At 37.6% G+C, this 27,395-nt stretch overlaps 5 protein-coding genes and 1 long non-coding RNA gene across 7 annotated transcripts in view; 4 read left to right on the plus strand and 2 right to left on the minus strand.

Moving 5' to 3' along the window:
* Nucleotides 1–211: 211 nt before the first annotated feature.
* wrm1 (wurmchen 1) lies at nt 212–1,721 on the minus strand. The gene is made up of 4 exons (XM_065494703.1): nt 1,580–1,721; nt 885–1,082; nt 446–698; nt 212–352 (listed from the first exon to the last, which is right to left on the minus strand). Exons 2-3 carry the CDS (start codon nt 1,072–1,074, stop codon nt 451–453), a joined length of 438 nt encoding a protein of 145 aa, XP_065350775.1. The 5' UTR covers nt 1,075–1,082; nt 1,580–1,721; the 3' UTR covers nt 212–352; nt 446–450.
* A 227-nt stretch (nt 1,722–1,948) lies between these two features.
* Nucleotides 1,949–3,269, plus strand: LOC135946480 (vesicle transport protein GOT1B). 2 transcript variants are annotated; one of them, XM_065494706.1, is made up of 6 exons: nt 1,949–2,250; nt 2,353–2,444; nt 2,504–2,682; nt 2,735–2,816; nt 2,897–2,953; nt 3,040–3,269. In XM_065494706.1, the coding sequence occupies exons 1-5, from the start codon at nt 2,226–2,228 to the stop codon at nt 2,927–2,929; spliced, it is 411 nt and encodes a 136-aa protein (XP_065350778.1). In that variant the 5' UTR covers nt 1,949–2,225; the 3' UTR covers nt 2,930–2,953; nt 3,040–3,269. The 2 variants fall into 2 exon arrangements, with proteins under 2 accessions (XP_065350778.1, XP_065350777.1); XM_065494705.1 differs by lacking the exon at nt 2,897–2,953.
* Nucleotides 3,270–4,300: 1,031 nt separating this feature from the next.
* BORCS6 (BLOC-1 related complex subunit 6) lies at nt 4,301–5,588 on the plus strand. The gene is made up of 6 exons (XM_065493393.1): nt 4,301–4,462; nt 4,609–4,843; nt 4,901–5,082; nt 5,139–5,222; nt 5,274–5,350; nt 5,409–5,588. The coding sequence occupies exons 1-6, from the start codon at nt 4,415–4,417 to the stop codon at nt 5,458–5,460; spliced, it is 678 nt and encodes a 225-aa protein (XP_065349465.1). The 5' UTR covers nt 4,301–4,414; the 3' UTR covers nt 5,461–5,588.
* A 1,048-nt stretch (nt 5,589–6,636) lies between these two features.
* Nucleotides 6,637–9,019, plus strand: LOC135945951 (C-type lectin 37Db-like). Its single transcript, XM_065493901.1, has 6 exons — nt 6,637–6,682; nt 6,738–6,905; nt 6,960–6,993; nt 7,399–7,566; nt 7,626–7,788; nt 8,795–9,019. The coding sequence occupies exons 1-6, from the start codon at nt 6,638–6,640 to the stop codon at nt 8,904–8,906; spliced, it is 690 nt and encodes a 229-aa protein (XP_065349973.1). The 5' UTR covers nt 6,637; the 3' UTR covers nt 8,907–9,019.
* An 885-nt stretch (nt 9,020–9,904) lies between these two features.
* The window catches only part of Slip1 (SLo interacting protein 1), a 67,232-nt gene continuing 49,741 nt past the window's right edge, over nt 9,905–27,395 (plus strand). Inside the window, exon 1 of the mRNA XM_065493081.1 lies at nt 9,905–10,054. Within this exon, the coding sequence (XP_065349153.1) occupies nt 9,905–10,054 (150 nt within the window). The remainder of the gene's footprint in view (nt 10,055–27,395) is intronic.
* Nucleotides 12,213–13,140, minus strand: LOC135946429 (uncharacterized). Its single transcript, XR_010575513.1, has 2 exons — nt 12,826–13,140; nt 12,213–12,382 (listed from the first exon to the last, which is right to left on the minus strand). It is a non-coding gene; the product is annotated as an uncharacterized LOC135946429 (long non-coding RNA).

Consider the following 27,395-nt stretch of genomic DNA (forward strand, 5'->3'; position numbering starts at 1 on the left):
TTTAGTAGCCTTTCTTGGACGGAATGGTTTATTCTTGATGATAAAAAAGTGGAATCCAATTCCACAGTGCATCAGATCTATTGTATACAAAATATCAACTCTATTTAATTAAACGTTTTAGAAACAAACAAAAAAATCTATGGATAGATGTCCTGCTCGTAGGTTTTGGTGCTCCAGTGTTCAAGCTCGTGATCCGAGCCTTGCATGTGGTCATTGCGTGGTGGTGGAGGCGCTGGCTGGGTCACCCTGGCCCTGCACCAACGCTCGCCGAACTTGAGCACCAGCATGGCCACGATGATGGCCAGCATGGCGACGGCGGCCACCGGCGGCCAAAACATGTGCAAACCCATTTCTGAAAACGCGAGCCGAACGTCAAATTAATTAATTTTTTCTGTAATTGTAAATAAATACAAAAATTAATCCTTAAATTGATAAAAAAACCTACTTTGATTAGATGTCGCTTTCCCTCTTTTCGCGACTGCTGCCAGAAAATTGCGGCGGCGTGGACGTCCTCACAGACTCGGAGTAGCTGGCGGAGATGGCCGGGTAGGTGGAGGCAGTCGAGTACTGGAGCTGCGTTGGATCTGGCACGTGATAGTGCAGCGGCGGTGGAGGAGCTTTGCCTTCAAGCTCGTCAAAGTTCAGCGGCAGCTGCTGGTGAGGCGTGCGAGTCCAAATCGGAATCAACAACTGATTACCTACGCAAACAAGACAAAAAATTAATTTCAAAATAAAAAATCGAAATTAATTTGGTGCATTGAACACAGGAGAGGACAATTAGCATTAATTTTAAGCTGTATGGGCATTTTTATTCATTAGAAAAAATTATGATTCTGATTTGAGTATTTGATTAGCAATTAACGTAAGAAAACAATGAATTATACCTGTGTTTTTGTCGCACCAGTATTGGCTGTGCTCTGAACAGCAGCAAAAGATGCAGTTGAGAAGCAAGAGTGCGAAAAAGATGACCAGGCAGATGCAGATTGTGACATAAAACGGGGTGAAGTCACCGTACTCGCGTTTCGTGAAGTATTCGTTCAAGTACGGATCAGAGGATGGAACGTTAAAACTCATTATTCATCCTGAAATCAGGGATTAATAACAGAATTTATTAACAGAACGAAAAAATTTAGCTAATTATAGACACAAAATTACCTGGTGACCTTCCTTTTTTATATTTATCTTATTTATCTTGTCTCTGAGACCGAGTATTCGAAACAAACGACAATGGAAACGTGAGAAGTTTTCCACAAGGGTGTGGCACAGTGGAATCTTTTTAACGCGTATTTTACAAACTTTTAACAATGAAAATCATTTCAGCAGGGCTGAAATTAAAGCCAATTTAAAGAAATAGCAGATGAATCACCTCCAAAATATATCCCGCTTGATTGCAGAGTTGAAATTTATTTATAATACGCGTCTCCTAAAATGTAAACAACTGAGGATTTCCAGTTTGTTTTGTAGCCTAAAAATGATCATTGAAGTAAAAAAAAGAGCCGCTAAAATGCGTGATAGGGTTAATGAAAACAAGACAATAGCCTGAAAGAACGTCACATGATTGAAAAAATGGAAAATATACCTAAATTTCTTCTTGTCGAGTCCAAATCAGCATCAACCACCTGCTACTAGGACGCGTTTTTCAGTTGGTTGTTCAAGGAGTGCCTCAGCCAGAGACGCATTTTCACTAACAATATCAAAAGTGGAGTGGGGGAAAAAGTAGGGGTGCCGTCAAAACACACGTACGTACATACCAGAACATACCAGACAGCTTAAAAGTGTTTGAGGGGAAACATTCGAAGAGCTGCGCATTCGCCATATTTGATAATGGATTATAAGCAAATTGCTACAATTAAAATGGCGGAATATTCCAGCCTTTTCATAACGAATCGCTTTTGCAAGGCAAGAAGGCCACGGCCGGCACGCCCCCTTCCAGCCAGGCTTGCTGCTTGCTCTGCACACAGCCGGACACAGCTTGCATTATTCTTATCGGGAACTTAAGTTACATTGGAAATATTACACCGTGTAAACTTGTGCGTATGCATCTGTTGCATTTGGAAGTCTCAGACCCACCGACGTAAATTCCATTCCCTTTAAAAATTAATCAGCTGGTGTCGAAAACTTGGACAAGAACAGAGCTGACCTGGTGCTGAATGACGTGGAACACAACAAGCTAAATTTTGTTTTGGTTTTGATTCGGCGCGAGCAGGTGTAGGAACCGACTGAAGATGTTTGAAATCACCGATCTACAAAGTAGGATTTTATTCTATATGACGAAACTCGTAGTTTTATTATTTTTGTCACAACTTTTTCTTGTTGGTTGGACGGTTAATAATTTATTTGATTGTCTTGCAGAAATTGGCGTTGGCCTGGTTGGTTTTGGTACAGCATTCCTTTTCTTAGGCATCCTTCTTCTATTCGACAAAGGATTATTAGCTATAGGAAATGTAAGTTTTTGTTGTTTAAATCGAAATCACTATCTCATAGCAATGTATTTATGTTTTAGATCTTGTTTATTTGTGGATTAGCTTGCGTCATTGGTTTGGAGCGAACATTCAGGTTCTTTTTCCAAAAACACAAAGCGAGAGGCACTGTAGCCTTCTTTGGCGGAATCACCGTCGTTCTCCTGGGATGGCCCCTGATTGGTATGCTTGTTGAGACTTACGGATTTTTCCTTCTCTTCAGGTGAGTTGTTGGGTTGTAAACGACGCAATTAAAATTAATTCTCTGTTTGTAGAGGATTTTTCCCAGCTGCTATCAACTTCATGAGGAGAGTGCCCGTTTTGGGCACGGTTCTAAACATGCCAGGAATCCGTTCGGTGAGAATTATTTTAGATTCTGTTTATAATTGGTACTCTTTTGGAAAATAGCTCTCGACATGTATCATGTTATTTTTCAGTTGGTCCCAATGGCAGAGGATGAAGCAATTTAATTATTTTGAATATTATAATCAAGGGTAATTTCTCTCTTGCTCTTGGTTTTGGGGAATTTCGTTTAGTGGATCGACCGAGCTGAATATTTCTGACCCTGATTTCGTTTTAGGTGATGGATAAACTTGCCGGCGACCAGAGCAGGTTAAACGTTTGAAGGAATTGTCGTCAATCACAGAAAAAAACAGACTGCCTCTCTGCTGCACACCCACAGGAAAGAAAACAATTTTTGTCCGTGTATATATATTAAGTTTTCATCTCCTCTGATCTTGTGGCCACTGTGTGGCCGAGATATAAGATATTATTGCAACTACTTTATTAAATTCAAATTGTCACACATAATGCCACTTTGTTGGACTTTCTGAATAACGCAACCCATGCAAGTGCCACGACTTAATTCTGAGTCAAGGTCTAAGAAATAGTTGTGTTTATGTATCTCTGACGTTTGAAACTAAATTTATTCTACAACACTGAAATATTATACTCTAAAAAGTTTTAAATATTGGTGTAGAATTATGTCTCACCAAATTAAAAAAAAATGAATTTGCCAAAAAGAGACCACTCTTAAAAAAATTAGGGAGATTCTTAAATGGTGCCATTAACAGTTGGGGGCCACCATGTTACAAATTTCGGCTAATGTGATTTCGGATTTAATCCTGTTGCTGTGCATTCCTGGCAGAGATCAAGATCATGTTAAGGTTTTATTTAGAATGCCAAATTAGTTAAAAAAAATATTGACAAATTTTTTATGGCATTTATACCGCGATTGTCAATAGTCCGAATTTGGTTTTTGGCAAGTAAAATGAAGTTAAAATACACCGAGGATGCAAAGCAGTCTAGAATTAAAATCTTAAATCGCAGTTTAAATGCACGAAAGGAAAATTGTAATTAAACAGAGGTACCATCTATTGCTCCAAACATTTTTAAGATTGTGGCGCCATTCATCTGCATATTATGATGAACCTTTCCCATTGGCAAATTTTCCTCAAATATTATTAGGTTGAAGTGATTCAATAATTTTGAGAAATCGTGGAAAATTGTTCCAACCTTAAGAATTTTCATTATTTATCCTTGATGATTTTAATTAATTCTCAAATTATTTCAAAGGAAAATTTTATATTCTTAGCAAAAAGGGTATTGATTATTTCTAGAAATATTGGAATAAATTGTGAAAGGCTAGTAAGTACATAATTAAAGTTGCTTCATATAACAGAAAGATTTTTAAGAATCTGCGACATCTGATCTGCTTATGTGAAAAGAGAATACTGCTCAAATTCAGTTATGCGTTAGGCGTGTACCTGGTCAGCTGTTAGCTCACTAGATGTCTCCTGCAATCGTGCCGGCAACTTAACAGCGAATTTAAGTCTCTTTTGTTATTCTTTGAGCACCACTGGCAAACCCCCTTTGTGTTCAACAGAATTGCCCCTTTCGAATTTGACAGACACAAAACCTGTCCTGTAGAAACATATAAATCTGCGGAATATATAATGGCAGACGATCCTAGATTCTCTGGCGACATCGAAGACGATTGCAAGGCAAGTGAATGGAGAAAAGTACTTAAAGTACCCTTATCAATTTATAATTTATTTAATCCCATTCATAAACATTGCAATCATATCAATGACCCTCGTCGTATATTTATGTATCGCCCTCGTTATAAAAATTATTTGTATTTCTACAGATGACTGACATGACTGCGTCGTACTCTGAGATTTCTTTTGACTCGCAACCCTCGCCTGTTGGCTCAATGATTTTCGAGGAGCAAGCTGCTTTCGTCACACGACCTGACACCCTTGATTTGAGAGACAGCCTCGATCACATTGAAGGCACACTCACTCAAGAGGGAGATATGGTCTCGTTCGTCGTCCAGGATCTCGAAACTCAAATTAAGCTCGCTAGTCCTGTTTCTCGAAGAGGTATAATGCTCATAATATTAAAAAAATTATTTATTGAATCTGGATTGATTTCTGTAGAGACGCCTGTCGGTCCAGCAGTGGCTTCCTGGAATTCTGGGACGAATTTGTACAAGCAAGCGTTGATGCCCCAGCTGCCGAGTGTTGATCCAAACATTTTGAATGACTTGGAAGCAGAAGCCAGAAGGATAGCCACTTCTGTTGATACACTCACTGAAAATTTAGCTGGAATACTTCAAAGTGTATGTAATTAAACTTCAATGAGGAACAAGATCTTAATTTTTAATTAATGTGTTAGGTATCAGCTCTTACCGTTGAATGTTTAGAGACGTATCGGGACGCAGTTTGCAAAACGTGTGATTCTGTTGATTCAAATATTAAGGTTTGTCGTCCACTTCTGAAGTTAAATTCAATATCTAATTCTTTTTCATAGGCTATGTACCAGCTGATGGCCAAAACAGAGGAGTTAAGCAAATCTATGAAACCCATCTACACCCTAGCAGACGAAATGTGAGTACTGCTTTCTTTAGTTGGTTGGTTGGTTTAGCAAACGCTTTTTATGTTGCAGAAAGGAGTTAAAAAGGCTGTTGGATTTATTAGAAACGGCGGTTAACGTCTAAAATCCCAACAACATCAAATATTACTCAAATCTTCATACCAGTGATATTGATAAACTGATCTCAACAAATATATCATTAAGTACGTGCACTGTATGTTACCAAGTTTTGATAATAAAACTCTGAATATACCTAAAAAGATGGAAATTATTTCCAAAATAATCATAGAAGTGTAGCGAGTCAAATTTCGGAGGCTTGTTTTGCCACAGAATGGGTGAAAAAATAATTTGTAGGGAACCAGGCATATTCAGCTTTGGCAAGCAGTTTTTCTCGCTTCAAACCTGGGAAAATCTAGTTTTGTAAATTTTCAAATAATACATTGGTGATTTTTTTAAGCGAAAATCTTGCAGAGTTAGAACGATTGAATTTTGATTCTTAGAAGGTTATCTCAGGAGCATTAAATTTATTTTACACATTAAAATAAAATGTGCATATTGTAATTTAATTTCCGGAAATTGCGTGGTACCACTGACATGCGCGTAGCGTCAGCCTGTTAGCGTTGAGGATTTTACGAGCAAAGAATAATAATTATGTTTGCTGTTTTTTTTTCCATTTTTCGCTTTTTCATTCGTAATTAAATAGGTTTAAATCAACTTTTAAATTGTCTCTACGGTTTAAAATCAATAGATCAACTTTACAGCTGCAAATAAATATCAAACAAATGGTTTTCCGCTCACCTGTAAGCGCGTCCAGGCATTTTAACAATGCGCCCTGGTCCTCGTGCCGTAAAAATTGGGCATAGCGCGATTTTCCTTGTTGCAAGTAAAGGACAACAATCAATTCGAAATGAAAATCTAGGTGTTTGTTGAGCGTTGAGCTGTGCGCAGTTTTTGCGGTACCAAGACTGGGTATTTATTTATGGAAGTTTAAATGCGTTTGGCAACTTCTTTGAGAACGCTTTTCTCTATATAGTATAAAATCTCTAATTAACGTACATTTTAAGTCTTTATTTCTGCTAAACTGATTAAAATTATAGTCATCTCAATTTTCAATAAATATATATAGTTATGTTTGACATATCAGAATTGCTTCAGCAAAAATATCCATTGAAATTCGACTGATGCAACGGCACAAACATTTTCCAGCTAGTTTGAAAACGACAATGCTCGAGCGGAAATTAAAAAAAAATCGAGCGAACGCTGCTTTTCCACCTTTATAGAGAGCCATGCAGTATAGAATCATGGCGGCGACACACGCTCCACTTCTACGCCTTGCATTATTTATTGTAACTCTCGAAAATTGCAATTATTATTTATACTGCTTTCACGACAAAATTACAGTATTCTCTGTTTGCATTGCGCGCGTGGGCGCAAGAGCCGGAAATATCGCTGTTGGGCAACGAGATGGACAAAAACAGGGAATATCAGTGCGTGGCCAGTTGCTTCCAGTTGTCAGGCCAGGGACAGCAAACTGCGGCCAAGTCTATGGTGCCCGAATGCGTTGTTGACGTGAGAGACTAATTTAAATAATGTGTTTTTACTCATATTCACTACTCTCCGTAGTATCGTTCCATATCTTCAGACTGCAACGAGCCAAGTATTAACATTTTATTTAAATTAAAAATAAGGGAAATTTCAGTTAGTGTTGAGTATTTTTTAAGAAGAATTTAATATTGCACCTAAGTCATTATTAAAATGGCTTGAATTATAAATTCCCTATTCTAAAAACCTAATTTTAAAGCAATTTCTATTTTGCTTCTCCATAACGAATAATTGAGCCAATGATTGATTAAAAATTCTAATTTCAACTACCAAAATTATCGCTTCTCACGCAGATATATTTAAAAAAAAGTTATAATACAAATTTTAGTTTTGGAAAATCTCATAGATCGGTTTACTTTATATTTAAAAACTAAAATAAATCGCTTTTAATTTTAATTCTCTCTTGCGGTGAATCCGTAATTACAAATCATCGGCGCAGCAATTGATAGGAGTTTTATAGCTAAAAACCTGGGGCTGATCGTGCTGGACTCTGGCCGTTACTGGGTGAGCAGCGAAAAAAAGAACTGGCACGAGGCATCGCGCATTTGCCGGACGTACTCGATGCAGCTGGCCGGCCTGGAAACAAAGGAGGAAATCCAGGCGGTCGCCGAGAAAGCCTTTGTCAACGGTGCCGATAATAAATTACTATTAGACGAGAAATAAAAGCGAATAAATCATTTTGCAAAGACACTGCTCCGCCCGTCGAAGGGTTCTGGATGTCGCTGTGCGACCTGGTGGAGGACGGCAAGTGGTATTGGGCGCACTCGGGCGAGGACCTCACCTACTCTCAGTGGGACTCCGGCGAGCCCAACGACGTCAACAAGGTGCCCCAGCGATGCGTCGAAGTCAAGTAATTTCAGTTTATATCTAACAAGGAAACTCACAAAGTATTCGAAGATTTAGTTTTTTCATCAGCCAAGTCATGAAATTTGTGAATTGAGAATTATATATCTCCAAATTTTCTATTTAACGGAATTAAGCAGCTCCGAAAATTTGCGAAACACTTGATATGTGCGAACTTTTGTGACAGTTAAAGTGTTATTTTTTCGAGATATTCCACTTTAAAATTAAAAAAAACATGTATATTCGTGTTTACTAATTCCAAATCTCGGAACCATCAGAATTGTAAAAACTGCATACCTAATAGACCCATCTCAACCTGTCCTGACCTGCTGAAAGCTTTAGGGGTGCTTATCTTCACCCCTTTCGAATCCCTTGCTACAATTTTGATGGCAAAAAATCTCTCAAGGCACATTAAAATATTTAAAATTATCCAAAACTCACTCTAAACTACCAACCTACACCTTATTTAAAAATTAAATGGTTTAAATTGAAAATAAACGTGAGCGTATATTAAAAAATAAATTATGATTATTTCAAGGGGGTGATTTAACTCTTCAGCTAGTAAGGGTAGGTCAAAATGAGTCTTAAAGTGTGCAGGTTTTGCAATTCTGATGATTAGAGCTCGAGATTTGGAGTTGACAGTATTTGAAAAAGCTAAATATTTGAGTTTTAAGTGAAATTTCTCGACAGACAATAAAGTGAAATTAAATCAAGATTTGTCAGAACGTAAGAATTAAACCGCACCGATCGATTGGTCTCATCAAATTATATCCTATTAACCTAATTTCATATAAGCTCAGCAAAAACTGCAATTTTAAATCGGTTTTGAAATTTTCGGTAATTTTTTTATGTTCTGTAAATTGCCCAAAGGATTGAATCAAAAAATTGCAAGTCATGGTAGCCTACACGCATTCAATGGTTTCGCCGAAAACTAGAACGTCGAATCCCCCGAGTTTCCTTTTGCAAAAGCCCGCTGCTGCGATTCTAATCTCTAATCTCCTGCGCCCGAGCAGAATGACCACCGACAAGTCCTTCAAGTGGGCTGACCGCGACTGCATGGACGAAAGGAAATTCATTTGCGAGATGCCCGAGATTTGCTACAGACAGTACTGCAACACCAGCTAGCCCACCATTTCGGATTAAATCCTTATAATTTGAAATATTTTTTCGTTTTTAAGTTTGGAGTGTGTCTGACCACGTATTTCTTCCTAAAAATAAATCAAATAAATCGTATTCGAAAAATTTATTCACAAATCAATTTGAATTTTTTCTTTTAGATATTTACTGATATTCAAAATGGAGTCCTTTATGGGCTCATTTAGGTTATTTCGATGGTTTAAAAATTTACTCATTAAATTTTCAAATCTTGTTAGAAATTTAAAATATTTAATCTTAACCGATATGTCATAATATTGCGGTGCAAACTGAGTTAAACTTTATTTCTGCTGCAAAATAATTTTTCATGAATCTTGAGAGAAGATTTCAGCAGTTTGGATACCGCAGTAGCAGCAGAACATGTTGCACACTGGTGGGAACCGATACAATGTCCAATTTACATATTTTTTTAAATTCATTTTTAATTTATTTCTTAATCTCAATAAATTCTCAATTCTCTTATTTGTTTTTGTTTTTTTCATCCTGTTTTCACGTTTCAGTAATAAGTGTGACAAAATATAATCCATTCCTTATGATGAAATTCATAAAATTCTTAGCAGGAAAGAATTGATTTTAATTGGATTGGATTAAAAAAAAGTTGCGGAAGAGAAAAACACATTTTTTATCTATTAAAACCATTCGAAAGTGGCGCTATTTATCATCTTTTACCTTCTTTACCAACACTTAAAATACAAATCCATTTCTCGCATCTCTTTTCTTATTTTCTTCATACCAAATCGATTGTCCCCGGGAAGAGAAGCTGCCTGATCAGCATTACATATTTTTAATGACTGCGTCTCAGTACATACTTAGACGCGGAATTTCCGCTTCAAGAGCAAAAAATGCAGAGGATGTAAAAGAGAAGTAAATGTGGGTTGCGGCGATTGCGCTCTGAGCTCACCGCCAAGCAAGCCATAGCGAGCAACTTTTGGATTAAAAAGCGCTCTCGGTGGTCACTTTGTCTGGCGATGGACGGGGACGAGGAGACGGCGGCGACGGCGGCCGCCGGGAGTCAGGAAGACTACCTGGACGCCCTGCACGACTTCGTTCACCTGCAGCAGCGGCAGATCACCTGGCTGGAGGAAAATTTGCGGCAGCTGCTCGTGGCCGGCAGGAAGGTGAGAGATCTGCAGTCGGGATGCGCCATCCAGTTAATTGGCAAAGGAAGTTGTAACTGCTGACAATTAGGGAGGTGCTGCGATGCCAATATTGCCAATGCGTTACGTGCTGAATTTTAAAGTACTTTAAGGTGGATCTGCGCATTGAAAAATTATAAAAATTGATTTGTTTTGATTCTAGGTAATTTGTTATTTTAAATGAAACGATAAAAATTTATCCAGCTTGCCGTTGAAATTTCCGAGAAAATCAGATGCAAAGTTTACGTGCTAACCAAGCGGCAAAAACATTTGCGCACCTTTTGATCCAGCGAAACGAGAGGAATGAAAATCAAGAGAAAAAACATGGACATGGATTCAATTTTCCAAAAAAATCTGAAAAATCTGAAATTTATTTGTTTCTCGGTCCTGATTTGGTTTTTATAAAACTGCACGAAAATTTTTGGATTTTAACTCATGCAAGTGGTCCATGTAGAGCGAGAATTTATCAATAATCCACTTTTCTACAATGGGCAAAAATTTAATTGGGATCAAGCGAGACAGTTAAATCCCAGATTTTGCCCAATTTCTCGAAAAATCAAACGGTTGGTCAGTGATTTTTCTCTTGATTTTGATTTTTCTCTGCATGATTTATCCAATGGTGTGCAAATCTTGAGATAAATTTCCCTGATTGTAAAATAAACCCTGATTTCAAATAAGGAGATAGTGTTGACGGCTTGTTTTTAGCATACAAACTTTGGTGCCAATTTTCTTCTAAATTTAAACGGCATCCTGAAAAAAATTAAAATATCTCCCAAATTTAAAAGTATTTTATAGAAAGAGCAAATTTATTCACAAATGTTTCTGTGCATATCCACTTTAATCGACGTCAAATGATGTATTATGTGATGTCACGCGCGTCGAAGCCATAAAATGAACATGTCACGCTAGACAAGTCGCGAAGAGCATCTATTATGTCAAACGGGGGAGCCGAGCAAAGTGTAATTAAATGTTCCGGCCACGGAAGCCTCTCTTGAGACGATCGAATTTTGCCATTATGAGCGGGTTGCCAAGATCAAACATTTTCGCGCCCTCCCGAATGCCTGCAACTTGGTTATATAGTACTGCTAGTTCACATGATTTTAGCCACCACTCTCCACTTCCCTTCAACAGAGTGCAAGGATGTTGGGAGTTCCCTCTTAGGTCCACAGAGAAAATTTTTATTGAATTTGAATCAGTAAAAATTAAATTATTTAAGCCGTGAAAGAAGATCATGAAAACGCTGATTAAAAAATTTGTTGGTTTGGGAATTTTAGATGGTTTGTTTCTCTTTGAGATTTATTTTCTCACAAATTAATCTTAAATTTTTATTCATCTTTCCGTAATTGATAAATTCATAGAGAAAAACTAAAATGTCTTGATTAAAACATGCCTGGAAAATTTAAATGAATTTTTTGCTGAACAATTTCACCTGAAATTTTAGGAGTATATTATAGATGTTTTTAGAGAGGTCTGACAGGCTCTGTATTGGTTCGATCTGCAAAATCTACTCGCCGTTGGATCGGCAAAGTCAAGAGCTTTCAGAATATGCGCCATTTACCATTCCAACGGTGTGCAGATCTTGCAGATCGAACTAATAAGAGCCCGTCAGGCATCGTTTAAGTGGCCACACGTAATTAATAAAATCGAGGGCTACCCTGACGCCACCCGCATAAAAAAATATCGCCTGAGAATGTTCTAAGAATAAACCGACTTCGCCCAGGATTAATCTAAAAAATTAATTATATATGAACTTATGATACGGTTTTTCGTGATACTGGATTAATCTGTAGATTAATTTAAGAGAATAACCTTAGAATGTTCCAGGATTATTCTGCCGGGCTTTGTTTCAAAAAGCTTTAAAGAATGATCTTAGAACATTCTCAGAATATACTTATGGATTAATCTTGGGATTGATCTAAGATTAATATTTAGCGTATCAAATCTTTACATAGGATTATTCTTTTCGGTTAATCTTGGAACATTCTTTGGTTATTCTAATATCATTTTAAGATCAACATAAAGTGCGACAAAAATTATTTCTAATATGTTCTTAATATTAACCTCGGATTGTTCCTAGAATATACCAAAATCGTTTATTATTGCGATTCATCTGGAATTATTTAAAAAATTACAAACTTCATTAAATGTAAAAAATATGCAAACTTTATTAGTTTTTAACCATATCACATATTACAGCTACAAAATTTTTTATTATACGATGCCAGCATCGCCGATCTTGAAGCCCAAACTGCAGAACTTTAACGGTTACATCTTTTTCAGTCGTGCAAAATATCTGCGGATGGCTTGAAGCTAAAAAAAGGGGAAGCGACTCATAGAAAAATATAAATAAAAGCTTATTTCAATTAGTTTTGCTTGGAAAATGGAAGGTTCAAGTATTAAAAGTGCATGCATAATATTTTTCCATTTTCCTTGCAAAGCCAATTGAATCAGAATGTGTAATAAAGCATGCCATTCTAAATTCTCGTAAGCGTAAAAGAAAAAATGTCACCGGTGATTTACATGGAAAAATTACATTTTTCCTCACCGATTTACAGTTTCCGCCACCCAAACTTATTTATGGGGTTCTAATTAATAACTTAAGGACTGGCGAGAATCCCATATATCAAAATATTGGTGGCGAAAACTGCATAAGTAGCGGCGAAAAGTGTAATTTTACCATAAAACCGTTGGATTTCAAAGTTGCGCGATCTGTTCTAATTTCTTTGGACGCTAATCTATAAAATGGGACTTACCCTGTTAACCGCAAGATCCAGGCCATCCGTCCGAGTCCGCGGGACGTCCGTGTTGTCCCATACTGGCGGCGTCCGGCGTCCTGCGTCCGTTAATAACTTTGATTTGAACGGCGGTTGACCGTTGACGCGTTAGACAAAGAGAGCGAAGCAGGATTTTGTAAGTCTCTTGCTGCTGCTGCTCGCTAGTCCTGCTGCCACCGCCCGTCGCCCCTCCCCCGCTCCACAACAGAGGCAGGCAGCAGGCATTCCATGCAAGTGCGTGCATGCATGTGCAGCCGCCGCAACCACGCGCACACTAAAATCGCCCTTTTAACCCTTTTTGTCCTTCTGACCTTTCTTTCAAATTTGCCCGGTTGTCGGTAGCATTAATTAAGACTCTTTGTGTTAAGAAATTAATTTATTCAATCGCATTTATGATTTTTACCCTTTTTAATCTGGGCAGATTCTTTGAAAAATAAAGGCATCATAATTTTTTGTTAAGATAATGAAAAATTTGTTAGGTTTTAATATAAAAATTGAATCCATCGCATTAATTAAAAAAATATTTGCGAGAAAAAATATTTTTTGTGATAACGATTTCAAAATATTTAACAATATGGCAGTTCATTTTCTTGATTAAATTATGTTTCGTACTTATTTTTGTGTTTTTAATTGTAAGAAAAATATATAAGTTCTTCTCTTTTCGGGTTTTTAAAGAATATTCTAGGAATATTAAAAAAATATTTAGAATTAATCTCAGAATGATCCATAGAATAATCTGGGGATATTCTATTAACTATATTCAAATTTCCCCTTTGGGATTATTTTAGGGATATTCTTGTAAATTAATCTCTAGATTGACTTTAAAACATTTTAAGATTAATCTGGATTCATTCTAAGAAAATTCCAAAAATTATTTTTTTGGATTAATCTCAGAATGATCTAAAGAATAATCTAAGGATATATTTTTTAGATTAATCTCTAGATTGATCTTAAACATTCTTAGGTTAATCTCAATTAATACAGGATTAATTCTGGATCAATTTTTTGGATTAATTTTTTCTGGTAAATTTTGATTAATCTAAGATTATTCCGGATATTCCTGGGTTATATTTTTTTATGCGGGCAGGGTTCGAGTTATTTTCTGTTTTGGTGGTTCTGGCTGACATCAGGGTTGACCCAAGATCATGTTCCGATGATAAAACAAATCAGAATTTATTTACAACAATTATTAAAAATTAATTCTACAAAAATTCTCACTAAGTTGCGTGTTTTTTTTCAGCGGAATCTCCGTTGCAATGTTTGGATTATTTGGGGATATAGAAGTACACACATAACGGCCAGCTATCTAGGAATAGAAAAAAAAACAGGCGGCGATGGCGAGTTTACACACAGCTTGGCCCTGTTCCTGTCGCCTCACAGTTTACTTTGGTTGGTTTTCACCGTCTCGGTGGATCGCAGTTTATTCGCCCTGATTAGGCAATGCGTGCCTCTCGGAAAATAATAATAATAAACGAACAAAGGCGAGCAAGGCGCAGCGCCGCAAAAACGCGCTTCCGCAAACTTTTCGGCCGGCAGTGGCGCCCGCCGAGTGTGCGCTGCGCAGACTTTTTGTCTCGCCACTTTTTGGACAATTGCCAAACAGACTCGGGAGTTGGCTAAAATAAAAAAAAAATGTCAGCAGAGAGGTTTGTTTGCTCAGACGAACAGGCACACACTGCCTCATTGATAAATGGGTCGATTTACGTACATTTTAATGATTAAACTCTACATGGCAACCCGCGCATATTTATTTTTTTGGTTGAAAAGAAGCATTTTTATTGGGCTGTGATATTTAGGCGAAAGCTGGTTTGATTGTGGATCGATATACAGAGCGACAATTGAAAATTATTTGAATTGTTGGGTGCAATAGCAGTTGTTGTTGATCGATAAACAATTTGTTCTACAATTTGGAATTATCAAAAAAAGGACCTTGCTATGGTAAAAATTCAATTATTTACTAATTTTCTTCAAAATTTCCAGCGCCTGACCACATTTTCTTTGCAGATTTCGATTCAAGTTCTATCCAACGGAGATTGAAACCTTTTAGAGAAACTCTTTGTTGTGAAATAAAATAATATTTCAAGAAAGGAGACAGTCTTCATCATTTGAAACTTTGCAGCCACTTTTCTCAAAAACTTACACTGCTACTTAGCTCAATTTTGGCTTCAACTGAACCCTAAGGGATGAGTGCATGTTTGACACCAAGGATTTTCCACGATTTTGCAGTATCAATCCTCTTTAACTGGCTCTAAAAATTAAAATTTATATTCTAACGAATTTTAAGAATCATTTTTGTGTCAAAACGTTTACAAAATTCAATTTTTATTATAGTTTTCTTTATGAAGAGTAAATAAATGTTATTTTGCTGGGGAACTATTCTTAAATTGTAATATTTATCCACGCCTTTGTAATAAAAAGTTCCAACTTGAAGAAATTGTGAAGCAATCTTAGAAAAAAATCTGCGTAGCTCTAACTAGGTCAAGGGCATCTTCTGAGAAAATTAAATTAATGCGAGGCTATAAATTTGAACGGTGGCAGGACAAAATATTTCGCATGTTTAGACTTTTCATTGGGCCGGCGCGGCGTGTACTAGCAATTATAATGAGGGTGGTGCGCGTTGGCTGGAGCGAAATGAATGCAGCAAGTGAAGCAAACGCACTTGTGCGCTCAGAATGATCATCGGCGTTAATGCGAGCCAGTGCGGTGTGGTATTTTAATTAATACTTATTGTATTACCCGCACCTCTCGCATCCCGCAGTCGCGCGAGACGTGGGTGCGCGCTCGAGTGCTTTTCCGCCAATTGCCAATTCGGAAAAAAAACCGCGCGTGATCGAGCAACAAACCAGCCACACGCGTCGGCATCGCTCCGACTGTGCGCTAACGCTAACAAGCCGCTCTCTTTTATTTTTATTTTTACGGCTGAGAATCACTGCAGCGCAAACATCTCTCCATGCACGATGTGGAATTGGAGCAATTTGCACTCGGGATGCGGAAAACACTGCAGCGTGGAATATAGAGTATAGAGAAACTTCGCATGCGCAACTAATTGGAGAGGATTATTGACTCCGTGTACCACCGCTTAATGAGGGGAAAAATTTAACGACTCCTATTTATTCATTACGGATGTTTTGTTTGTCTGCAAACTGCATCATCCGCTCGAGTATGGCAATATGAATGTGCGCTTCTGCTTCAAAAAGTACAAATTTTTAAGGCTTGGGAATTTCAACCGTTGGCTAGGCTTTATTAAATCGAGTTATGAATAATTTAAAACGTTTTCAGCTGTGCCTGAAAACGTTTTAAGTAGCTAAAAATCCGGGAATTCTTTTGACTCAATTCATCAGTTGGGTATGCCCTTAGTGTTCAAAGCCGCCAAAAGATGGCGCCACGGTTTTTTATATTTTTTTCGAAATAAATTCAATTTTAAGGCAATTTCACTGCCATTTTAGACTCAATCCTGTCCCAGTGCATTCTTCACTTGATATATGTTTTCTTTTGACGGGCTGAAAATAAAATCAGTCAAGCCAATCGCTGTATAATCGTGAAAAATATTTTTTTAAATATTAAATTTTTTCCGACGTTTCTACGGCGAATGGCTGGACTGAATTTTTGTTTTCAACACGTCAAAAGAAAGCATAATTAACTGAAGAATTCGCAGTGGCAGGATTGAGTCTGAAATCGCAGCTGAAGTGCGTTAAAATTAAAAATTTTTAAAAAGGTATACGTTGGCGCCATCTGTTGGCGGCTTCGAACAATAAGCGCTTAACCCAACTGGTGTATCGATAATATTTTCCGGCCCAGATATGATTTTTTTAATTTGTGAGAAGCAATTTTAATTCTGTAACGGTGAGAATAAAATAAAATATTAATATATAAAAAAATTATTACAAATTTTTAATTTTTTTAATTTTATTAGTATTATTTTCATAGTTGAAATAACTTTGACCTCGTTATTATAGATGCAAAAATCATTTAAAAACTGTAGCAAACCATCTAAGGATTTAGAAATCTGTCCAAAAATCAGGCAAAATCGTTTTTTTAAAATAATGCGGTTCCAAAATTTTAAAATTAAGAATATTTTTAGCCTAAGAAGAAGAAGAATATTTTTTTGCAAATCCAGACGTTATTAATTTCTGGTGATTTCGTTGATTTGCTTGAAAAAAGAGGTGTGGCTAGGACCTAAAATTCCTCATTTTTCATGATTTTGAGTCCGCGCCTTCAGAAAATCAGTAATTTGAAGGTTATAAAAACTCAATTTCTCTCCAGCTATAGAATAATTAAAGAAGCGACTCTCCAATTTCCCATGAACAGAATCCGAAGCTTATTAGCCCTTTTCAGAGTGGTGTCTAATTTCGCGCAGCACTCGTCGACGCGGCATATAGAGAGAGAGAGAGCGAGCGAAACCCAATCCGCGTATATATTTGCATCAGCCAGGGGAAACTTTGTGTGCGTTCGAACACGAAATTTACAATTCGGCTAATTGGAGCGACAGAAGAACCGCACGACAACCGCAGCCGCCGCCGACTTGCCTTTCGAGAACGAGACGGCCAGTTGGCCAAATATTGGCGAACAAACAAGTCGGCGCCCAGTCGGACAAATAAATGGAATCGGCTGGCAAAACGAAACTTAATCTCGCAGCGCGCGCGCGGCATACAAAAGGCTCCATTTGTGTGTATCGCCAGATGTTGCACTTGTTTGCTCTCTCGGTGCGATATTTGCGCGCCTCTATATGTGAAATTTGTTTGTCCAACGCAGAACGCGCAGACGGCCGCGGCCGACACACACGCACGCACGCACTCGGCACCAAATTCGTACACAAATAAAGCGCGCAGGTATTGACGCCCATCCATAAATTTGGCATTCGCAATTCGCATGCATGCCAAATACACTAAAAGGGGGACTCGAGCGTTGCATACTTAATTTTTTATTTGAAAATTATGCGGAAATGGCAGATAGTGAAAAGTTTTTAAATTTGTTGGCAAATTTGGGGTGGCATTCTTCAATTTTTATTTAAAATGTAAAAAATAGCTCCTTCCAGTGTACAAAATTTGGGATTTTAAATGAAACTTGAAGATTTTCAACAAAAATTATATTTCATTATTCTGGAAAGACAAAGTTCCGGGTTTTCGAAGAACACCACATGCTTAAAATTCGATTTTCTCGGCTTCCAGCAGTGCAAATGAAACAAACTTAACGCCATTTGAAATTTTATCGATCAACAGTTGACAGTAATTTGGCTGATAAATTTTAAAATCACAGCCGGATGTCAAAGGACCAAAATTTTCATACTAAAAATGAACATGAAAATTATTTTAACGTCGTGATTTTATTTTATTTTTTTTAAAAGTTCACTTAAGTTAAAAAACGTGATTTTCCCATGAAAATTACAAAACAGTTTTCAAATATTCTGATTTTCATTTAAATTTACAGCACTACTCACAGGGTTGCACCCTGGTCTTTCACCACTGGTTTTTAACGATTTTACCATTCAATTTTTACCAAGATCTTGCGCAAGAAATGAATTTATTTCTTATTTTCTCTGTGAAAATCTAAAACTTGCGGTCGGAGTGGTGAAAGTTTCTTTTTTTCTTTTAAATTACCATCCCTCCAAAAATTTATCTCCGACAATTTTTCAAGTCAAGGTCATTAGAAAAATTATTGCAAACTGTGGTGCAAACATTGCCTGCAAGAAACTGGTGAAAATTGAAAAACCGCTTTTTACCACAGCAATGCATTTATTTGGTTGTTTGCAACCCTGCCAATGCCAACTCGTCTTTCTGCTAGATTGAATTCCCTTTTAAAACTGCCAGAATCCGTACGAAGCTCATTTAATCAGAAAACAATCAACGAGTGCTAAAACGTCTCGCTCTGCGTGCAAGTAATTAAAGTGACTGCTCCCGAGGGGCTGCGCCGCTGTTTTTCAGCTGATTAAAACGCACGGCACTCGTGTGTCGGCTGGCAGCGAAATTTGGATTGAATCGCAGCCGCCTAGCAAACACACACACAAACGCACTTCCATTTGAGTCATCCTCCCGACTTCTCATTCAATCTGCAAGTGCGAGAAACGATCATTTCGGGGCCGAGGGCGCCAAACAGCAACTTGCTGATCGATATTTCGTACGAAAAACACCCCTGCTGCTGCGAAACACAATTTACATGTGTGCTTGATCACACGCTAGAATGTTGAAAGGCTTTGCTCCTCGGGAAAGTGAATAGATACTAAATGATGAATGACCAACGAGAACGAGATGACCGTGTCCTGTATGAATGCGGAGGTTCACGGTTGATAAATTAATGAATGGCAAAAATTGGAGCGTCGATTTTACATTTGAAGGTAAGCGGAGTGATTTTTAGCGATTTTTTCGTTCTGACTGAGCTTCCAATCATTATGAGCACTTGAAACCATCTCAGTCTACAAAAACCGTCTAAAAGAGAATTAAATTCGGATTTTGATCATTTTCTCAAAACATTAAATGGTTTTTTGCTCGATTTCAATTCCTGCCATCGTAATCTATTAATTAATGGTGCTTTATTCCCTTCTGGCGGAACGCGAAACATGAATTTTAATTGGGAGACTGTGCTCCGCCACTTAACGAGAATCAATACAGGCCAACAATTAAAAATTATTTGAATTTTTGGGTATGCAATAAGCAGTTGATCGATAAATAATTTCTTCTACATCAAAATAAGGATATTGCTACAGTAAAAATTCTTTTTTTTTCAAATTTTCCCCCAAACTTACAGCGCTTGACCAGCGGGGACAAAATTCGTGCAACGCGCAGATATGGCGTCCGGTGGAGAATGGCGCGAAAAACGGTCACGTGAAAATGCGCGAAAAGAACCAAGTTTTTTTGTCGTATAATTTGCATTACTTGCACTAATTGTGTCTTTTGGATCGTAAAAACAAAATCTTGACTCTCGTACGGCAATCCAAAGAGAGCTTTTTTTTCCCACATTCAGACGCCATCTTGGATCTGCGCAGTGGGAACCAATTTCATCGCACATCTGGACCCCGCTGCGCTTGACGACATTTTCTTGGCAGATTCCGATTCCTCTCGTTGAGATCTGTCTTACAACGTACGAAACCTATTAGGGAAACTCTTTGTTTTGAAATAATATAAGATTTCAAGTAAGGAGACAGTCCTCACCATTTGCAGCCACTTTTATAATACGTATTTCAAGTAAAAAGGATTTTCTCAAAATTTTCTGTTCAGTTCTATTTTGATAATTTCTGTATTTAACGATTAAACATTATTTTCACCACGCAGTTCAGTTACGCCAGCACTCAGCGTTCCCGCTTGTCGGTAGAACATTTCACATTAATCCGCGCGCTGCACCCTTTTCAGCTGTGCGAAATTCCGCGCTTCGTCACATGCGCAGGCAGCGAGCACTAGAGCGAAATTAAAGCTTTTTCATTATTCATGAAGGCTAGCTGCAATATTTACGCGCGACACCAAATTGCTCTCTCGCTGCTGCTACTGCTGCTGCTCTCGTGATTATGATGATGAGAAATAGGAGAGAGCAGCAAAAATGCTCCGTTTTGCGTGACAACTACGCGCTGTGTGCGAGATGAGATGGCCTGCATCCGCGAGGAGCATAATATAGCAATGATATTCAACGCCATGCCTGTGTTTGTGATATATTATACACGCGCGCTATTATTTTACTCATTTGCGCTGCAGCAGGAAGCCAAGCACGGTTTAAATTTCCGGCAAATCTTGCTTGGGTGTTTCCAAGCGGAATATTTTAAAATAAATACGCTGAAATTGGTCCAATAAAACATTAAGACTTCAATTTATGTTTTTTCCTGTGTAAAATAAAATTGGTGTTTCATACAACGGGGGCCAGGTTGCGATCTGTGTTGGTTCCCGCCTGTCAGAAGTCAATATGGCGTCGAAATAATGGAGGCCAATCAGAAGCGTCAAAAAAGAGGCGTGCCTACCTAATAATTTAATTCCCGCGTATTTTGTTACATTCCCATTATCCTGATGTGCCATCTAATGGTCGATTCGCCAATTACCGGGGCTAATCAGCTGTTAAAAAAGAAATAACAACAAAATTATTCATTGTGCTGACGGTATTTTCATGATAAATTTTATTTTACGTTTGAAACTTTCCCGCCGTACTATACAAGACGTACGCCATATCTGCATGTCGCGTGAATCTGGCCCCCGCGTGGTGCTTTTCAGTTTATTGCCGCATACAAAGTCAACAATTGCAGGAATATTTTTTTAAATTGTAAATTAATGGTGAAGTGTAGGCAAATGTGGTTTATAACCAAGTTTTGTTTCTAGAACCTGCGGTTACGAATAAAAAGTGGTCGATTAGGGGTAATCAGCTCGTACTAAAGAAATAACAACAAAAACCTCAATTGTGCTAAAAGCATTATTTTCATGATAAATTTACCAAGCCAATTTAATTTTACGCGTTTGCAATTTTCCCGCCGTACACTGCCAGCAGATGTCATACCTGCGCGTCGCGTGAATCCAGTCCCCGGTGGTTACATGTTATAAAAAAAGATGCATGCACTAGTATGCAGTGACATCTCACATTATATTATACATAAAAAACTTCCACTAATGAGTTACACGAGGAAAGAAAAAAAACTATTATACGAAAGTGAATACGACACACTGTGAGCAGTGCTCTTTCTTTCTCTCTCTCTCTCGCATTCTCTGCGTTTTGCAGAAATTATTATCATGTGCTGCGCTGAAAGCTGCTCTTGAGTCGGCAGCATTCATTGCAGAGAGGTGTGTGCGCGTCTAGAAAATTGACACAACACTTGAGTTGGAAAAAAGAACACTACGACATGCACACAGTGAGGCGTTTTGGAAAAAAAGTGGGTCAGCGTGACCCGTGCATCGTTTTTTCGATTGACGCCACCGACGAATCAGCCGAGTGGAAAAGTATTCAGCAGCCTGTGAGAAGAAACCACTTGAAGCGAGATTGGAGTCGCGCACGCCAGGGTCAACAACCCTTTTCCCTCAGGGGACGCCGCTTTTGCATTTTCTCGCAATAAACCGACGCCGTTTAATGGGCTAGAAAGCATTTTTGCGCAAGCGACGCAAACGGAAAAGCATCAAAGATCTCGGACACTTTTTGATGCCTTTGTTGCATGCGATGACGAAAGCGTAACTTTTTCTATGTGAAAATGTTCTGATATGTTTTTCGAAAAAGTCGCTGGAAAATGATTTAATCAAGCGAAAAATAAAAATTACTTCGGTACCTCGGTAAATGTTTTACTGAAGCTCGTTTAAAAAAACTACACAAATAAAAAACGGCTGAAAACGCTTTAATTAAAAAAAACCCTTCACGGTTAAACCATGAAACAAAACACGCAATTACTGCAGAAAGTAAATAGGCGTGTAAACCCAAATTTTCTGCCATATTCCCGTTGAGTTTGCTCTCATGCACCCTTAATGAAGGCGACGATTACACGTCGAGTTAACGCGTGTATTATTGTTTCGCACGTGCACTTGGAGTCGAGTGTCGAGTTGCGCACGCCATTAAAACGAACAGCGATTAAATGTTGTGCAATAAAAACTACAAGGGTGGTGCGCTTTCGCAATTCGTCCGGTTTTATTTTACCAATGACGCTCCCCTGGCTTCACTTTTCCGCCCTCTTTGTTTCTTTCTCATTTTTCCTTTCCTTGAAACCCGAAAAATAATATCTGTGAAAAGCGTATGTGTGCGTGTGCGTGGCGTGGCGTCACTTGTTGGCACGCAGAGAGTAATGAGAAGGGTTGGGATTTTTAGACGGTTGTTTGTAGACTTTTTCTGTGTGGTTTTTGGAGCTAATTTTAATTTTTTTCAGGTTCATTTTTATATAAAAAAAACAATTTAAAAGAAATTCTCTGAATGAATTATTTTTATTTCTTCAAAAATTTTATTTTCTAACAAATTCTAGAGGTCTTCTCATGAATTTCAATTGTCTCCAAAAAATTTCATTGCAGGAAAGCAGTTTTCAAAAAAATTTATTAGCTTTTAATTACAATAATTGATGGTATTTTTGGTCTGGTGAATTTTTTAGGGCGAGTGGCGTTTCATTTTTTCCTCAGGGGATTTTTTCTTTTAGCTATACGTCCAGAATTAATGTTCCTCAAATAATTTTACTTAAATTTAATGATTAAAATTCTTTCTAATTTTTTTATTTTTAGGCGAAGAAAAATATAAACCTCTAACAAATTGAGTTTTTGGAAGATTTGAGTGAATATTTGGTTTGAAGGGTGATTTAGACGATTTTTCAAACGAGAAAACACCGTCAACCGTCTAGAATTCCGAACCCGAGTAATGAGAGAGCCCAGCCGCGCTTACACACATGACATTTCATTAGAATATCGCAGGCCTCCGCGGCTTCGTCGTCGTGTCGCTTAAGAAAAATTAATATCCAACCCTTGTGGATGGAAAAATGTGTCGATGCGCATTCGCTCGTGCTCTCCCGCCGCTGCTCCCGCGATAATGATGATGACTCCAGCGGCCGTGCGGCGTGCAGGGAAGTGCTCGCTCGCTCGCTCGCTCGCCGCGTTAAACGTTCACTTGACTGATTGTGCGAGCGACGATCTATGCTCGCTTCAATATTAATTCGCACACCGCGCACGCTTTGTTCCCTCGACGACAAGTTTCCGCTGACAACTGGCCTCCCTTGCATACTTCATTGCTGTTTATAAATTATTATGGATGTTTACTGCACAACAATAGGCAATTGGATAGAGCTACCCCCAAGTGGATAACTATGTATAATTAAAATTATTTGAATTGTTGGATGCAATAAGCAGTTGATCGATAAACAATTTGCTCTACATATAATTTACAATAATAAAAAAAGGACCTTTCTATGGTAGAAACTCGAATTTTTCAAATTTTCTCAAAAATTTACAGCGCTTATTGGCCACGTTTTCTTGGCATATTTCGATTCCACTCGTCAAGTTCTGTCCAAACTTCAAGGGAAACTCTTAGTTGTGAAATAAAATAGGATTTCAAGTAAGGAGACAATCCTCACCAGTTAAAAGCATGCTAACTTTCCAGCCACTTTTCTCACAAATTTACAGGTAAATTTTGGCTTCAACTTAAGGGATGAGTTCACGTTTGGCAACTAGGATTTTCCAGGTTTTTGCACTATCAATTGCCTGAATGAATCAATTTAATTCGACAAAACAGATGTCGAAGAATTTTAATTAATTCACCAGTTGCATAAACCTTTAGTGTTCGAAGCCGCCAACAGACGGCGCAACTATAGGCTTTCTTAAAAATTTAGTTTTAAGGCACTTCCGCTGCGTTTTCAGACTCAATCTAGCTACTGTGCATTCTTCAATTAATATGCTTTTTTTGACGTGCTGAAAACCAAAATCGGTTCAGCCAATTGCCGTAGAATCGTGAAAAACTATATATTTTTTGAAATAAAAAAATATTTTCCAACGTTTCTACGGCAAATGGCTGAACTGGTTTTTATTTTCAGCACATCAAAAGAAAGAATATGAAGTGAGAATGCTCAGTGGAAGGATTGAGTCGGAAATCACAGCGGAAATGCCTTAAATCCGCTTAAAACAAAATGTTTTAAGAAAGTCTGTGGTTGCGCCATATGCTGGTGGCTTCAAACACTTAGGGTTTATGCAACTGGCTAATTGTTCTTTTTTTAAGTTTAAAAATTTCTGCAAATTTAATTTGATCATTACAGGACAATAATCAACAACATTTTGCATTGTTCTTGGCTCTAGGAAGAAGTTTTTGCTTGTGATGATTAAATAGTTTTTATTTTTTGATATTGTTCCTCAAATTAAAAAAAACTCTCCTTTTGTAAGAAAGGCAGACAGTCGTATTATATACTGCTTTATTCAAATTGGATGCCTAAACTAGAGGAAGTAGGAATATAATCAGCACAATAATCGCATCATTACGTCTAGCTAGGAGGAATATCTTTTCACTCATCAATAATTCATTTTCATTAAAAAACAAGGTGAAAATGAGAAAAAACTTGCCTTCAACTAACTCAAATAAATCATTATTATATTTATTATTCTGAATTTGAGCTCTTTCCCAATTTTCATATGAGAAGGATGTAAAGGGATGAAAGGATGTTTTGAATTAAAAATAACTCTATTCATTCAAAATGTGTTTACCTTTTCTTTAAAAAAATTTGAATTAAACCTGACTTAGAGTTGCAACGTTATCTATTTAAGACTAAAAAACAGATCAGGAATAATATGCTACCTAAAAATCGGAAATTTAAGCTCGAGTAAAAAATTGCATACATGCACAGATTTCAAACTTTTCTAAAGAGGATTAATTGCATATTGTGACATTTCATTAGCTCAGATTGAGAGATCAGAACAAAAAACTATTCAACCGTATAAATTCAAGAGCCCTCTTGCGCTTGGTACTGAGTGCAGCAAAAAACCTATTGCTTTATTTGATCAATAAAAATAGAATTTTACCGGAGAGGAAAAACTGCGGCCGTATAAACGATGGTGCATTCAACAAGAGGTTTCCAATATCGCTTGAGTGCTTAATAAGCTCCGACGTTGCGTCAATCCGGTCTGTCCACTCGAGAAGACGCGTCCTTTTTAATGAGAAGTTTTTTTCCTTTTATTTTCTGCAGCGGGAACGATTGGGAAATTCAACTAGATCATTCATTTACGCAATATGTATTTTTCGCTGCTCCGGCAGCGACGACGAGGGTGAATAAATTGTGAGATGATCAAATGAGCATCATCATGAGTGTGTCGGCGCATAAATCAAGGGCGTGCGTGCATCATTAAGGGCTGCGTGAAAAACGAAATTGAGTAAGCAGGACGACGAATATATATACGCGCGCCGCTACCCGTCTGATTAATTTTCGCCGGGACCACGCTCATAATTATTTCGCGCTCGCACGCAGGAAATGAGGCCGGAGAGCAAGGCCAGCCACCCCTCAAAACACCCCCACGCTCTCTCGTCATATAAACACAATTTCGCCGGCTGCGGGGAATTTTAATTTCCTGCGGCACGCGCGTTTTTTCTGTCTGTCTCTCTCTCTCTTTCCTTCTTTTATCGCGCATTAATTGTATTTGCATGACACTCGACGCGATGCGTGTTTTAAAACACCTCTCGTTCTCATGAGATTCGACCGCGCACTTTCGGGCACTCGCGCGCGGCCTTCAATTAGCGTTAAGTGATTTGCATTACAACTGCGTGATCACCGAGCCAGCAGCGTTGCCAAATTAGATCCATTATGACGGTGAGCGCGTTGGCAATTAATTCATTCGCTTTTGAATAGCATCGTAATTACGCTTTCTCTGTGGTTAGCCGTCAAAATATTCCTAAATTTGTTTGAATTAAGATGAAATGTCACGGAAGCAAACTCCATAAAATTTTTACACCAGAAATTATTCTTTTCTAGAGAAAAGACTTTTTAATTTTTAAGGGTTTCAAGGAACAGTTTTGGAAGCATTGAGACCTCCCCTAAAAAAAGTTAAAACTTTTATTCTTCTTTGTTTGATTTTAGTATAAACCATTTACATTTTGAAATACTGTATAGGGTGGTAATTAAGAGCGCGTTTTGGATAGTTTAAAATATTTTTTCGGCCCCGGGGAGTCTATAGTAAGTAAATTCGAAGGGGTGGGAACCCTTCAGCTGATCAGGGGAGGTCTAGACGAGTCTATTGGTATGCATTTTTTGCAAATCTGATAGTATAGAACCAGAGATTCGGCGTTGCAAAACATCGAAAACATGAAAAAGTAGAATTTCTCTAAATCAAACGGAATTTTTCACACATTCATAGAACAGTTTTTCTACGGTGCTGTAAGGGTGGTTATTTCATTGGCATAAATTGAGATTAGAGCCGAAAATGAATTAAAATGCAATATAGTTAGAAAGTGTTTAGCAACCTGGACAGCACGAAGGTCGTGCCGGTTGCCTAGATTCGAATCTGACTTTTGAAGTGAACGAATAATATTATTGTGGTAAAATTCTTCAGGCACTGTATATTTTTTGGACGAAATTTCGACTGAATTAATACAAACTTAAAATCTAGCCGTTTGCAGGGCTAACTATAGAGAAATCCGAAACCAATTTTTATATCGCTAAAAGAACGAGTTTACTCTCAACACACTCAATATGTATCAGAAATTGTTATGCAAGGATAAGATATAATCAAAATTAGAAACAGGCAATGCAAACAATTATTAAAAATAAATATCGTGAAATTACAAAAATTGATTTATTTAAAAATTGCTTTTTGAATGAAAATTGAGTGATGTTTCTCAATTCATTTTTAACAGTATCAGAGAAAAACAGTTTATTTTAACTTCAAACATATCCATTTATTTGCTGGAGCCAAAAGAAATGCTAAGCGAAGGTAAATTAATATTAAATGTTTTACAATTAATAACCCTCCTTAAATACACATGGCAAAATTAATGGTTTAGAATAAATATTGAATTATTTTGTGCAGATTTTGCAATGATTTGGCAATGACAATATTTGCACAAATCGGAAATTCATGTTTTTAAATTTCTCTCTGGGTGCTAATTCGATTGGGATAGGCTAGAGGAATTCAACTCGCATCTAATTTTAT

This window comes from Cloeon dipterum, chromosome X (assembly GCF_949628265.1).
Source record: "Cloeon dipterum chromosome X, ieCloDipt1.1, whole genome shotgun sequence".
NCBI lineage: Eukaryota > Metazoa > Arthropoda > Insecta > Ephemeroptera > Baetidae > Cloeon > Cloeon dipterum.